The sequence below is a fragment of the Sceloporus occidentalis genome, unplaced genomic scaffold, assembly GCF_023333645.1.
Source record: "Sceloporus occidentalis isolate IW3139 unplaced genomic scaffold, rSceOcc1.0.p SCAF_3, whole genome shotgun sequence".
Classification (NCBI taxonomy): domain Eukaryota; kingdom Metazoa; phylum Chordata; class Lepidosauria; order Squamata; family Phrynosomatidae; genus Sceloporus; species Sceloporus occidentalis.
The window spans coordinates 88,527,428-88,541,328 of NW_028316983.1; the positions used below are offsets into that span (position 1 = coordinate 88,527,428).

At 41.2% G+C, this 13,901-nt stretch overlaps 1 protein-coding gene across 1 annotated transcript in view; it reads left to right on the plus strand.

The window, feature by feature from the left end:
* Positions 1 to 13,901, plus strand: part of PDE4B (phosphodiesterase 4B) — a 330,845-nt gene that overhangs the window by 47,424 nt on the left and 269,520 nt on the right. The window contains exons 2-3 of the mRNA XM_089515368.1: positions 8,368 to 8,480; positions 12,411 to 12,646. Coding sequence (XP_089371494.1) covers positions 8,439 to 8,480; positions 12,411 to 12,646 — 278 coding nt within the window. The 5' untranslated portion in view covers positions 8,368 to 8,438. The remainder of the gene's footprint in view (positions 1 to 8,367; positions 8,481 to 12,410; positions 12,647 to 13,901) is intronic.

The window sequence follows — 13,901 nt, forward strand, 5'->3', positions numbered from 1 at the left end:
AGCAGTATGTTTTGGAAATTTATATAAAACAGTGGCACCAGATTGGTCTCTGGTGTAATTGCAGGAGAATTTTGAACCATTTTGAGATTGTCCCTGCTAAAAGTGCCTTTGTTTCCCTTTCTTCCTCTGAGAAGGTCCTGAAATAGTATAATAGGTCAGTATCCTACTGTCCTGGCTCAGGTAGCACACACTTGCTGGTTGAGTAGAAGAGGAAGCAGTTAGCTCAGAATTGTGAGCTAACTCAGTCAGTGACACTACAGCTCAGAAAGTGTCCATGCCTGTGGAAATCCATTTGGCAAAAGTGTAGTCAAGGCTGGTCTGGGTTTGGAGAAACAAGCAGTGTTGCCAGGCCATCTAGGGTCAAATAATCTAGCAAGGTCATCAGGCAGTTCAGGGGGCAGTGTCACAGACGTCATGGAACAAGAATGCCAGCCAGAAAGTAGACAAGTTGTACCAGCAACCAGTACCAGTCGGAGCTAGATGTTAAATGCTCTGCAGCCAGCTGGCTGTAGTCAGGAGGGTCTCTTTTGTGGCTTGGCAAGAACCTCAACAAGCATCTCTGTTCTGTTCTGCTCTCCACTCCAAAAGCGGAATCAATCTACTTAGGTCTGTGCTGTTTCCTCACCTGCATCCTCTAGGTCTTCAGACAAGTCTGCTGCGAGTGAGTTCTGGCTCTGTTCCTCTTCAGGCTCAGGCTGCTCTTTAATCAACAGAGCTGCATGACTTTTTTGAGACTTGGGTTCTGAGTCTGAATCCTGGCCCAAGTCCTGACCCATGGCATCTGTGAACAGAGGCCTTCTTTGCTGAGTCTTAACAATAACTTAACCTATAGCAGGATGTAGAGAGATCTTGTAGCACCTTTGAGACTAACTGAAAGAAAGAAGTTGACAGCATGAACTTTCATAGACTACAGTCTACTTCCTCAGATACACTTAGTGGAGTGGAAACCAGGGACACACACACACACACACACACACACACCTCTTTGGATGTGAGAACGTCAATTCAAATTCAAAATCCTTTGTGTATGGAAATGAACTAGCAAGTCCAGTTTTAATTATTGTTGTTAGTGAACAAAGACATTGGGAACTAGCCATTATGTATAAAAATGAGGTGGCAAGACCAGTTTGGCTTTGAAAACTAGCCTGTAGGTGGGAAGAATAGATGAGTGTAGGACACCTCCCTGAGGATGGGATCAGATAGTATTGAAATGTGTGTAGTGAAATGTGTGTTCAGTCCATGGCTGAGGGAGTACAGTCATCCCTCCATATTTGCGGCTTTGATATTTGCGGATTTGATTATTCACGGATTTCATTAATATGTTCTCTCTAGGACTGTCTAGGTCCTCCAGTACAACTCTGTGGTCAACTTTAACTAAAAGTTGCACTGAAAGACTATTTGTAGCTACTCCAGTGCCATTCTATGGTCAATGTATGTTGGACATTGACCACAGAGTTGCACTGGAGGGCCTAGAGATTCCTAGAGAGGCGTCCTCTCAGGTAAAAACAGTGTTTTGTTATTTGCGGTTTTTCCATATTCACGGGGGTCTTGTTCCCCTAACCCTAGCGAATATGGAGGGACAACTGTATAGTTTATGGATGAACTCCAATTCTGTTGTTTCTCTTTACAATCTATCTTTGTAGTTCTTTTGTTCAAGGATCGCTCTTCTGAGGTCTGAAATGGTATGCCCAGGGAGATTGAAATGTCCTGCCACCGGTTTTTCTATATTCCCATTCTTAATGTCTTATTTACAATATGTCCATTTATCCTCTGGTGCAGGGACTGGTTTGTTTGCCCGATGTAGAGTGCTGGTGCGCATTGATGACATATATGGCATTAAACACACTGGAGGATTAGCATGTGAAGGTCCTGCTAATATTGTGGGTAATGCCATTGAAAAATTTGTCCTATATTTGTCCCGGTTTGGAGACAAATTTTTTGGCTTCGGCCCCCCAGTTGTCTGAGGGACAGCAACCCGGCCCCCGGCTCAAAAAGTTTGCCTACCCCTGCACTAAATGCATCCGAGAAAGTAGACTGTAGTCTATGAAAGCTCATGCTGCCAACTTCTTTTTTCCAGTTAGTCTTGTAAGGAAATGTATGAATGTGTATGAAAGGCACTACTGGAGCAAACGAAATGGAGAATGTGCAGTGCATGATGGGGAAAGTTACCTGGTAAGCAAGGCGAGGATTTTTTGTGAACTGCTGATGTGACGATAGATGGCGTGTCCAAAACCTTGGATGTAGCTGCTTATCTGTAAAGAAGAAGATATCCAGGACTGTACGAACAGCCTAGATAGGAACAAAGACTGATAAGGAAGAGACTGCAAAGAACTGTTCGATCAAAGGAAGAGGTCCTCACGTAAAGACAGCAGGACGGAGGACGTGGTAAAGCCTTAAAAGAGAGACTTTTCCAGATCAAAGGTGTGCTCTGGACCTGTGGCAACAGAGCTCCCATGCCTTCATGAAGACAACTGATCAACGTCTTCAGTGAAGTGCCTTCTGTGTGTGTGAGTATTGTGTGAATGGTGTGTGTGAGAGCTCTCTTGGTACTTGTGTTTGTCTGTGTATTTCAATAAATGTTACATGTATAGTGTCTAAAACCAAATTTGGTGTCTCTTTGTCTGTGTCAGCCCTGCTGTTGATAAGTTTACGGGGAGGGAGATTTCCACTACACGCTCTCAGGATAAACAGGTTGCCCTTAAAATCTGGGCATAACAGTCTCAAAGGTGCTACACGATCTCTCTACATACTGATTCTACAGACTAACATGGCTATATCTTTGAATTCTAAACCTATAGCAGATTAATATTTAAAAACAACTTTCTAATACTGTAATATAATTAAATAAAGAGTATCAGTATATTGAGAAATCTTAAGCAATTCTAGATGTACTATGAAGATCTTCCTGAGGCTGGGCATTTTACAAGAAGACAGATATTTAGAGAACTGAATACTGTAGCACTAGCCTACTTCTGTATGGGTTTGTATAGTTTTGTGCAGTTTTCATTGTGTCATTGGGGCCTGGAAGCAGATTATTTCAAATCTTGAATGAAAGCAAAGCCTAGATCTTGTTATTAATGTCAAAAGTTGTCATTAGATCCTGAGACCTGATTATTATTAAGAAAATTGGATAGTTTCAATGTGATTCCATCTGGCAAGTGATGTAATTAAATCTCTGTGAACATATAATCTCCTTCACTGTAATCCCTCCCTTCTGAAGCTTTTCTGTTAATTCGCTCTTCCAGGACTCCGTATTTATCCCTGATTCATCTGCTTTGGTGTGCAAGTTTGTTACTGAGATTAGTATGATTTTCATCTAATGTTATAACCCTTTACTTTTTATATAAAGATAGTAAAGACTTCAAGAATTCCAAAGACATTCCTACAAAGAACAGCAAGATTAGTTTTCCTTAGAAAATATTGTTTCAGCAAACAGGAACTAAACAGGAAGAGAAATATAGTTTGGTAGTTTTTTTGGTCTCTGTAAATCTCCAGTACTGCAACAGCCACAAATGAAATCACCATCAAAACAAATGATGATATTAAATTGTTCCTTCACTACGTGCTGACCATAATTTAGAGGTGATAATTATTTTATTTTAAATCCAACTATGACTGATATTTTCTCTCTGTTGGAATTAATGAAACTTGGCGATTAAACAGGAGGCAGGTAATGAGATTTTGGTTATCTTATTCCAAGAACTGACCTCTAGCAACGGAAAACATAACTACTTCTCCCCCCCCCCCCCGTGCAGCATTTGACAGGACAATGTTTTACTTTCTTTTTTGTGCTGTTTCTGAAATTTTAATGAAAAAAAGACATCTATTCTATTATTTATTTTTAAAAATAGAATGATAGGAATGCTAAGAATGAATGATGAGATTAAACAACATGAATGGCTTGTCAAACTTTTTGAAATTTCTGAACAACATATGCAGAACTTTGTTTATCTCACTGGCTGCAAAGTATCATCTTCAGTAACAGAAACTGAGGATTTAATTCTTGTTATTTGCTGTCATATTGGCTTTGACGTATGTCTACCCTGTGAATAAGAGACCTCCAAGACAATGCTATTATCAACGGTCCTTCTCAGGAACTGCAAACTCAAGGCAATATCTTCCTTGATTGAATCAATCCATCTGTAATGTAGTTTTCTTCTTTTCCTACTGCCTTACATTTTTCATCTCCATAGAGATGAAATAGAATAGAGACATGGGGTATTAATTTGATAATGATGTAATCCATCCCAAATGGTGCTCTTGCCTTTCCCACTGTTCTCCTGCACCAAATAGCTAACAAACCATGAGAATATTAAAATTTCAGATCTAAGAATCCAGCAGATTCCCATGTACAATGAGTTGTTGCTGTGTGCCTTCAAGTCATTTATGACTTATTGCGACCCTAAGGCAAACTTATCCTGAGGTTTTCTTGGCGAGTTTCTTCAGATGATGGTTTGCCATTGCCATCTTCTGAGGCTGAGAGAGAGTGACTTGTCCCAGGTCAAGGCAGGTTTCAAACCCTGGTCTCCACAGTCATAGTCCAACACTCAAACCAATACACCAAACTTGCTTTACCAAAACCTAAAAAAAAGCCCCTCAGTTAGGTAGGCCTTTAAGCAGTCAGAGGAACAATGCTAGGAGATTGCTGTGAGTTCAGAAGAAAGTTAGAGGAGGTGGAGCAAATATATCTGAGGAATCTATGGCGCTGTATAGATGGGCCCTATCGGGTGCCGTTGTTACACGTGAGGGGCGACGCTTCCTGATGTGCCTTGCCCCTCACACGTAACGAGGGCGTAAAAATGGCGGTGCCCTATACACATGGGCACCACCATTTTGACGTGACAGATGCCTAGCATCTGCATGTCTCACTGCCTTCATGATGCCACAAGTGTGCCATTGGCACCTTGCATGTCATAATGGTGCCACAGAAAGAAGCTGCTTTTTGTGCCTTTTTGTTGTGCGAGGGAACCGCATGGTTTGTCCACTGTGACTCACTCGCGCAACAAACGAGGGCGGCAGGAGACCGCCCTTTTGGGCGGTCTGTATCCCGCCTATTAAGGGGATCCAGCCAGACTTTCTTACATATTTTAAAGGAAGCTGTGAAATAATTTTTTCCCATGTCTTTGTTGATCAAGTACCTGAATCAATTTTGTGCAAGGGAAGACCACAGTCCTGTTGCAGTGCCTACTTAAGACTTCTCAGTATGGACCCTAAGAAAGCTGCTGCAGTCACCTGCAATACTTGTGGAATGTTTGTGTTTTTGCCTACCGATGTGGGGATCTTCACCTGCACCAAGTGCAAGTTAATAGCCCTCTTGCAAGAGAAGGTCCAGCAGCTGGAGGCCTTTGTAGTTACACTTCAGCATATTAGGGAGCAAGAGGTTTTCTTGTACAGAACAAAATAGACAGACCTGGATGGGGAATACACAGAGGAAGTTGTGGGGGGGGGGGGGAGGGGGAGGAGGTCACTTCACATATACAAGAGGTAGACAGTTGGAGGAATGTGACACACAGATGTAGGGAAACCAGGGATCCATTTGAAGCACTCTCCCTTATCAGGGATGGCAAAGAAGAGCAGCAGGGAGAGTCCCCGGGGAAAGTGCAGGGCACCCTGAGAGTCCCACCACAGGCAACAGCCACTGATAAGCCTTGAGGGAGGTGTGTGGTGGTTGTGGGGGCCTCTTTGCTAAGGGGTACAGAATCAGTGGTTTGACAAGATGTCTTAGGTGCTGTGTTGTCTCCCTGGGGTGAAACCCATGATGTGCCAGTAAGGCTGACAAGATGCACAGGCTGTTATCTCATCTCTTCTCCCAGTTGAAGGGCATGGTCCAGGAAGGGGGAGGAAAATAGTGGATATGAATAACTGGCTCCGCAGATGGTGCCACCACAGATGATTTGGATTCTTGGTTCCATGGGGGGGGGGGACTTCTGGCAATGGATGGGTTGCATTCCCAGGCTCACACAGTATATATACACCCAGTTTCCAGGCAAAGAATTCTCTGAAGATGCCAGTCACAGATGCTGGCGAAATGTCAGAAAGAAGCTCTGCTAGAACATGGACACATAGCCCGAAAAACCAACAAAAAACTTTCCAAGATAAAATAATTGATTCTAGGCAGTTGAGACTCTTATTCTGAACTGTCTTAGAAAGTTGTAATTTTTAGGAGAAGGGCAATGATGCCAGTAAATACTGAATAGAGACTGATGTTTTGTAATATGTATATGTGTGTATCTTTTTAAGTTTCTAAAAAATATCTCTTGTTCCACATAGACTTTTGTTACACATCATGATACTTCATATGTTTTGCTTTAATGCTGTCAAATTTTAGGTTTTAAGGATTTTCCTCCAGTGTCTGTAGGCTACTAAATGTTATTGAATGTGATACTAAGGACGAAGGCACATGTGCATGCACAAACATAAGGAGAATATAGAAATGTGTGGTAGCAATTTGTGCTATACACACAAATAATGCTCACCTGTTTTTATGTAGCTTTGCCCTCCTCTGGAAAAACTCCTTTGGGCACCTGTGTTAATCTCTGAAGTAATAATTAGATCTAGAGTTGTTATCATAAAAATTGCTTGCTTCCAGCCATGAAGATGTGGGGCCGAAAGACCCTGAATAGTATTGCAAAGGCAATATTGAAAAGCTCTTCCAGGTGCTGCCATCCCTCATGCAAAGACAAGGTGGCCAAGACATTCTTGAAGTTGGTGAAGACACAACCTCCTGTGCTGGCAATGGCTCCTAGCCATTTGCCTGATGGACTTCATGGTTATAAATGGTTCTCTCTTATAATTTGTCAGCATTTTTCATGTTCAGCAGCTGACAGTTGCACTGTTCAGTTGGCTGAAGCAGCAGGTTATTGCTGTGAGCTATTGTGTTTTAGTTCGTAGCTGTGAAACAGATGTTGAAGTTGATTGAAAGTCAGAAAGGAGTGTGTGTGTATGTGTGTGTGTGTATACACTGTTTTATACTGCACATATTATAACTGAAGATAAAACTTCCAGGACTTTGGATGAATCAACTGTCTGTGATTGTTTCTTTTCAGTGTGAAAAGTGGTCAGTGTACTGCCAATACCAACAGCTGGTTTTAAAAAAACCCAACAACTGCTGTGTACATTGTTTTGGATGTAGCTGGGTGATTTTTACTGAGACTTCATCAGGAGTTGGTGTTTGTCCCAGTTTAATATATTGGTTGACAAGTTGTGCCCTTTCTAGGCAATGAGGAATAAAGTACTGGAGGAGTTAGAAAGGACAGTTTGATTCAGCTTGATGATGGAGAGGCCAGTGAAGCAGTGGAGATACTCTTGAGGTCACCTGGGTCAGTGAATATAGTATGAGTCGTTCATTCAACAGGCATTTAATCCATTCTGGAAAACTATAAACATTGAGTGCTGTTGCTCCTTATGTCAACATAGTCAAGAAATAACTGAAACAGCTTCTATTCTGAGTGCCCCTTGAAAGCATTCTGCTTGGGAAGTAAAAGGAGACACTTGGTCATGTTCTTTGGTGGGAGGCTACAGCTGTCATTCACATACTTATATCCCAACCTCACCTTCTCTAGCCTGGTGGTATGTATTTATGCACATTGTTAAATGTATAGAGGTTTAAAAATGATTATAATTTGATTAAAGAGGTTTTAATTTTTGTCTACCTGGGTACCAAGGCAGATCTGAAGTTTTTTAGTCTTCCAATAATAAATTGAACAAGAGGTTGGATTCTGTGGTGATGATGGGTAAGGTAGAACCATTTTATCTTAAAATTAGTAAATCATGGTTACCTTATATCTGATTGATTCAGTAGGTCTGCTCTAGTTATCACTAAATCTAGATCCAACCCATGACTCTGAATAACTGTTATATAGTAATAATCCTTAATCCTTATTGTTGTTGTGTGCCTTCAAGCCATTTCTGATTTATGGCTATCTTAAGGCAAGTTTATCACAGGATTTTCTTGGCAAGGTTTGTTCAGACGGCTTTTTGCCAGTGCCTCCCTCTGAGTCTGAGAGAGTGTGACTTGCCCAAAGTCATCCAGTGGCTTTCCATGGCTGAATGGGATTTGAACCCTTGTCTCCAGAGTCATAGTCCAGTGTTCAAACCACCACACCACTCTGGCTCTGTATACTATGCTCTCTCTTGCTGCTTGTTTAATCTTAGTTTTTGATGCCAGCATTATAAAATCATGCTCCATTAATCTTTCTTTGCTTCCAAAAGTCATCATTTACTAATTTGCAGAATGGGTGTATATATGAAAGTTTTCTTTATCTCTATGATAAATTGGCATATGAAGGCAGAGGTGTTTACGGTAAAATGTGTGATAAATAAATAAGGAAAAATTAAGTATGTTATTCTTTCTCCTCCTTTTCTTAGGTTTATTGGTCTGGCAGGAATTTAGTTTGGAAGAGTCCTTCATATAGACAGAACAATTTACCATCATTAACATGAAGAAAAGTCGGAGTGTGATGACAGTCACTACAGAAGGTGTAAGTATACATGTGATGTTTACTTTCTGTTATCAGCCAATATTGATGCTTTTTCTAGCTTGTTATTCAGTGTGGCTCAATGCAAATCAAGCACTTACACTAAGGTATATTCAGAAGAGAAGTTACATACTTCTGTTCCATGGAATAATGTGGTTCTTGTTTGGAAAATGTTCTTTAGTCTTTCTATTTATTTGGGGCATGTATACCACACCTTTCAACCAAAATGGTTCCCAGACTGACTTACAAATTGTTAAACTGACAATCCTCTGCTCTCAGGCTTACAATCTAATAAGATACAACACTCAAGGAAAAAGGGATGGCAATGGGGCAAGGAATTAATTACTGTAAGTGCTGGCTTCTCTTTTTCCCCTTGGAGGCAGATGCAAAGGAAGTGGGCCTCTTGCCAGGTTCTAGGACAAAGACAAAATGTGGGTTGTACCTGGGTTGATTTTTTTGTCCTTTGAAAGCCACAATAGTGGCAGTTGGAATGGAGGGAGGGATTCTCACCAACCACTGGGACCCAGGAATGAAAGGCTGGAATATGCAAGGAAATGGATGTTGGTTTGTTCATAGCTCTGAGAAACATAGGTTGACCAGGTATACACATTGATTCTGAAGTCTTAAATGGAAACACAATGGGAAAATTGATAGGACTGTTTAACAGTCCTTGGGTAGCTGTCAGTGCTGCAGTATCCAAGAAGGGCTTACCAGTCTTAGCATTTGTTGCCTTTGCATGAAAGTTTGCATTTTGAAATCAGTACCAAAGATTGTCTTAAGTGGAGATAAAGTATCTTGTTAAGGAAACTGCACAGAGAAGAACCTGCTGCCTGTAGCTCCATGACTAAGACAAACACTGCAGGAATGAAATGTAACGTCTTACCTGTGAATATTAGCCTATAGGCAAGCAAACAATAAATCATACAAGATGAAAAGGAAACACACAATTGCCTATCTCTACCTCTGATACCCCCACAACTTAGTTACTTGTGCAGACATACTTCCCACTTCCAACAATTCATGTTTCTTGAAATACATATTCAACCTACCATTTTCACCTCCTACACACTTCCTACAGTACTTCTGATAAACTGTAGTATTTCTCCAAGATATCTGGTGTTGATTGCTGTGCTACAGCATTAACTCACCATTTTAGGAAGGAACTACTAGAGGGTGCTTTTTGAGGGCTATCTCCAGTTTTGAATTAGATATGTACTTGGGTAAGCTTGGCCCTGTATTCTACCTATAATACCTTAGCTATCAACAAAATTGAGTGGTCTGTATGCTGTGAAAAGCTGTCCGAGGGACTGTACAGTAAAGACTATCTCTAGGATATGGATCTTGAACAGCCTCAACCTGAAGCCCTCTAGATGTTTTGAAACACAACTCCTTACAACCCCAACCAGCATTTCTAATATTAATGGATGACAGGAAATATAGTCTAAACACTAGAAGAGCACATGGTTAGGGGAACATCTGGCACACCAATTTCATTATGAAAACAAAGTCTTCTCAGAAGGAAATGGGTCAGTGGTAGATTACCTCATGAGAAGTATTCAAGGAACATTATCTCATATTTTTAATTATTAAAACATACATGTGGATTGTTCAGCTCATATGAATAAGGTGCCTGTCCCCCACATCTATTCTAGACTGGTGATCATGGTGAAAAAAATTATTTAACTAAATTGCTATGTTCTGCTCCCATTTCTTTTTTATGTAGACTTCAGCAGTTCCAAAACGTTAAGTAACAAGACTATGAAAGGTTAATAGCTGCAAGAATGTGTCACGTTGGTGAGAAGGAGGAAGCAGCTCTCAGTTGATATTTTTAGTCAGTAAAGTGCTGCAGCACTTCTTGCTGCATCCCAGTTATTATTTTGTAGTAGAAGCTTTCATAGGCAATGGAAGGCTTAAGATTTTCTCCCAGATGCTTTAGAAGTGCTCTGGTCTGATTTCGCTGATTTCTGAAAACTTTCAAAATACTGGTCAGTATGACTGATTAGTGACCATAACAAGATAGAATATGTTAATTAATCTAGCAGCTTTGAAATATTAACTTTTAAGAAGAAAGAAATATAATGACATACTGGAGATATCCATAATTGAGCAGTGGTATAGTGATGTTTGGAAAGTCACAGCACTGTCCTACCACTGCTAATTTATGGGTGGCTTTAGCATGTTGTAATGTTTGTCTTAAAAGTAACTTTCCATGCTCTGTATCAAATGCCTGTATAGTCCAAACAGTGGCTAATCAGATATCAATGGAAAACTCACAAGCAAGACATGAAGGTAATATATTCCTCTATTTACTAGGAATTAAATAAAAATGAATTACCCTGATAATTAATACTCAAAGGAATATTGATTCTAATGATTACTTGCAGCCTTATACTCCATGGTTTCTCTTTCTGATAGTCCCTTCCTAACGGCCCTCTCCTTTCCCAGCAATAAATTCCATTAACTATGTGCTAGATAAATAAGTACTTTCCTCTGTTTCAAATCTTTTTTTCATTTAGCTCTAATCTGCACTGCAGAAATAATTCAATTTGACACCACTTTAACTACTATGGCTCAATACTATGAAATTCTGGAAATTGTAGTTTGTTGTGGCACCAGAGCTCTCTGTCAAAGAACATCTTATAAAACTACAATTCCCAGAATTCCACAGCATTGAGCTATGGCAGTTAAATCAGTGTCCAACTGGATTATTTCTTCAGTGTAAATGTAGTGTCAGCTTCATTGGCTGATCCCAAATTCTAGTAACATCAGAGAGGGACCAAATCATAGAATTATAGAATTGAAAAAGACCACAAGGGCCATGCAGTCCAATCTACTGCCATTCAGAAATACACAATCAAAGCATTCCCAACCGATGGCTATCCTTTCTGTTTACAAATTTCTAAAGAAGGAGACTTCACTGCGCTGTGAAGCAGCGTATTCAACTGTCAAATAGCTCTTACTGTCAGAGAGGCCCTTTACAGAATGACCTGAAAGGTCAGCATGAGGGCAGAGTCGGGGGTAGCTTCCTCATGACGCACAACCAACTCTGCCCCCCCCAGGGTACCCTGATACTGTGCGCTGCTCCACACAGCATGTGGCATCATGGTGTGCCTCTGCTGCTGTGTCCATATGACACAGCGCCAAAGGAGTGCCATATAGCTATGCTGCTGTGGCTATGGCACCGTTTTGAGGGTGCAAATGGAGTCCATCTATCTAGCATGCGGCCTTCCTCTCTTTCTACGTCCTTCCACCTTTCCTAGCATTATTTTTTTTCCAATGAGTGTGCCTTCACATGATGTGGCCAAAGTACAACAGCTTCAGTTTAATCGCATTGGCTTCTGGAGAGAGTTCTGGCTTGATTTGCTCTATGACCATTTGTTTGTCTTTTTGGCTGTCCATGAAATCCTTCCAGCACCTCATCTCAAATGAATTGATTTTCTTCCTATCTTCTTTCTTAACTGTCCAGCTCTCACAGTTGTACACAATATTAAAAATGTGATTACACTATAGATTTGTGTAAAGACTTTTGTGTTGACAGTTTTCCTTTCCTTTCCTTTCCTAATTGTCTCCAGCACAGAATTTACATTTTTCACGGTTGCTGCACACAGGCTTAGTGTTGTCACTGAGATATTCAGCATGATCTCAGGATATATTTTGACTACAGTACTTTGCAACAATTGTAAAATGTGTTACTGGAAATGCACATTTATGTCACTGCAACTTGCGTCATGGTTCTTGACATCAGTAGTAAAACTGAATATTTTCTTACTCATTTTATTTAAATTAGCAGATATATGTGCTTTTTATGTGGTTTTTATATTTATATGATTTCTGTGTGACTTAACATTTACCTCTAGAGTTGTACTTGAAGTTGATATTTTAATGTTGCGAATTGCATCTTTTTATAACTGAAATTTCTGCTTGCATCTACAGAATGCTAAAGATTACTTAGAATGTGGTCTCAGCAAGTCTTACAGTGCATCTAGCAACACTCTTGGAATAGATCTCTGGAGAGGAAGAAGATGCTGCTCTGGTAACTTACTGTTACCACCACTGTCCCAAAGACAGAGTGGAAATGCAAGAACGCCAGACAGAGAGAACATTTCTAGACCCACAACTTTGCCTTTGCTGACCCTTCCCAGCATTGCCATTACCACTTACCAGGATAGGTGAGTTGCTTGGAGAAAGATTTAATTTGCTATGTTTCATTCTTTTAATGAGATAAGCAATGGCTTATTTTATTTATTTTTAAAAGTGTGTTTGTTAATATGATTTGGGTGTCTTTCCTGGAGGGTGCAGGGAAGGGGTAAACCCAGAGGGGGTATTGTAACGGAGAGCACTCCCAGCTGTCCAATCAGAAGGCAGCTGAGGGCCAGCCAATAGCCTGTAGGCTGGAACTTTTGAAGATTCCGAACTGACAGTTGGGGAGTCAGTTGGAACCGGGACAGTTTAGAACAGCAGTTAGGGTTTAAAATCTTGGGGAGAGAGGACTGAGGTCCAGGAGTTCCTGTGGGAATGGGTTAGTTAGGGGCTGGAATCCTGAGAGGGAGGGTTCCAGGGCTCGAGAAGGACGGTTAGGGGTAGAGTCTGTGTAGTAAGGGCTCCCTACCGTTGCACTGCCAGACCTCTAGGAGAGGGAGGGACTGGAGTGTAATATCCTGCGGGATATGGTTAGCCTTGGTGGCTGAGTTAAGAGAACGAACTGTCTAAAGAGAGGCAGGAAAGTCTCTAGGTGATAGAGGGATATCTAGGGAAAAGTAAAGTGACAGTAGCCGAGTCAAATAATACAAGTGTAATTAAGTAACCTGTGCCTGAACTAGCAATTACATAATATCATTCAGTTCAAGAAAGAGATGTTCAACCATTCTGTTTAATAAAGTTTATATTTTGGTTTACATAAAAGCTTGTCAGTCATACATATCAGCTCCACGCTACTATATAAAGAAAAGACCCTACCGCCAGGCATAAAAAAGAGGGTAACCGTTACATAATTGGTGGCAGCGGTGGGATAACAGAAGTCCCAGGTGCTTGCCATAAAAAAAGAAGGCTTGTGGTTTGGACATCCGGTACATAAATGGTGGCAGCGTAATTAGGTGGCAGCGGTGGGATAAGTAAAGCCCAAACGCTTGCCATCTTTAAGAGGGGGTCCGTTACAGGTATACACCCAGTAGGGTGGCTTTTCCTGTCTCAAAATCCCCCTGGATGTCCCCTTATGCTGTCCATCAGCTGCAGCCAATGCAGGGGTTAGAGCAGTTCCTTCCAGGTCTGGTGGAGCTGCTGGCTGAGTGGGAAAAAGGCCCCTGAGTGGCAGTAGCAGGCCACCCTCACCAGCGGCCACTGGTGGGAAGGGGCTGCTTTCTGGGCCTGGTAAGACTCTTTCCTTCCTGGCCAGCAGACCTGGAAAGGGCATCAGAAGCAGCCCAT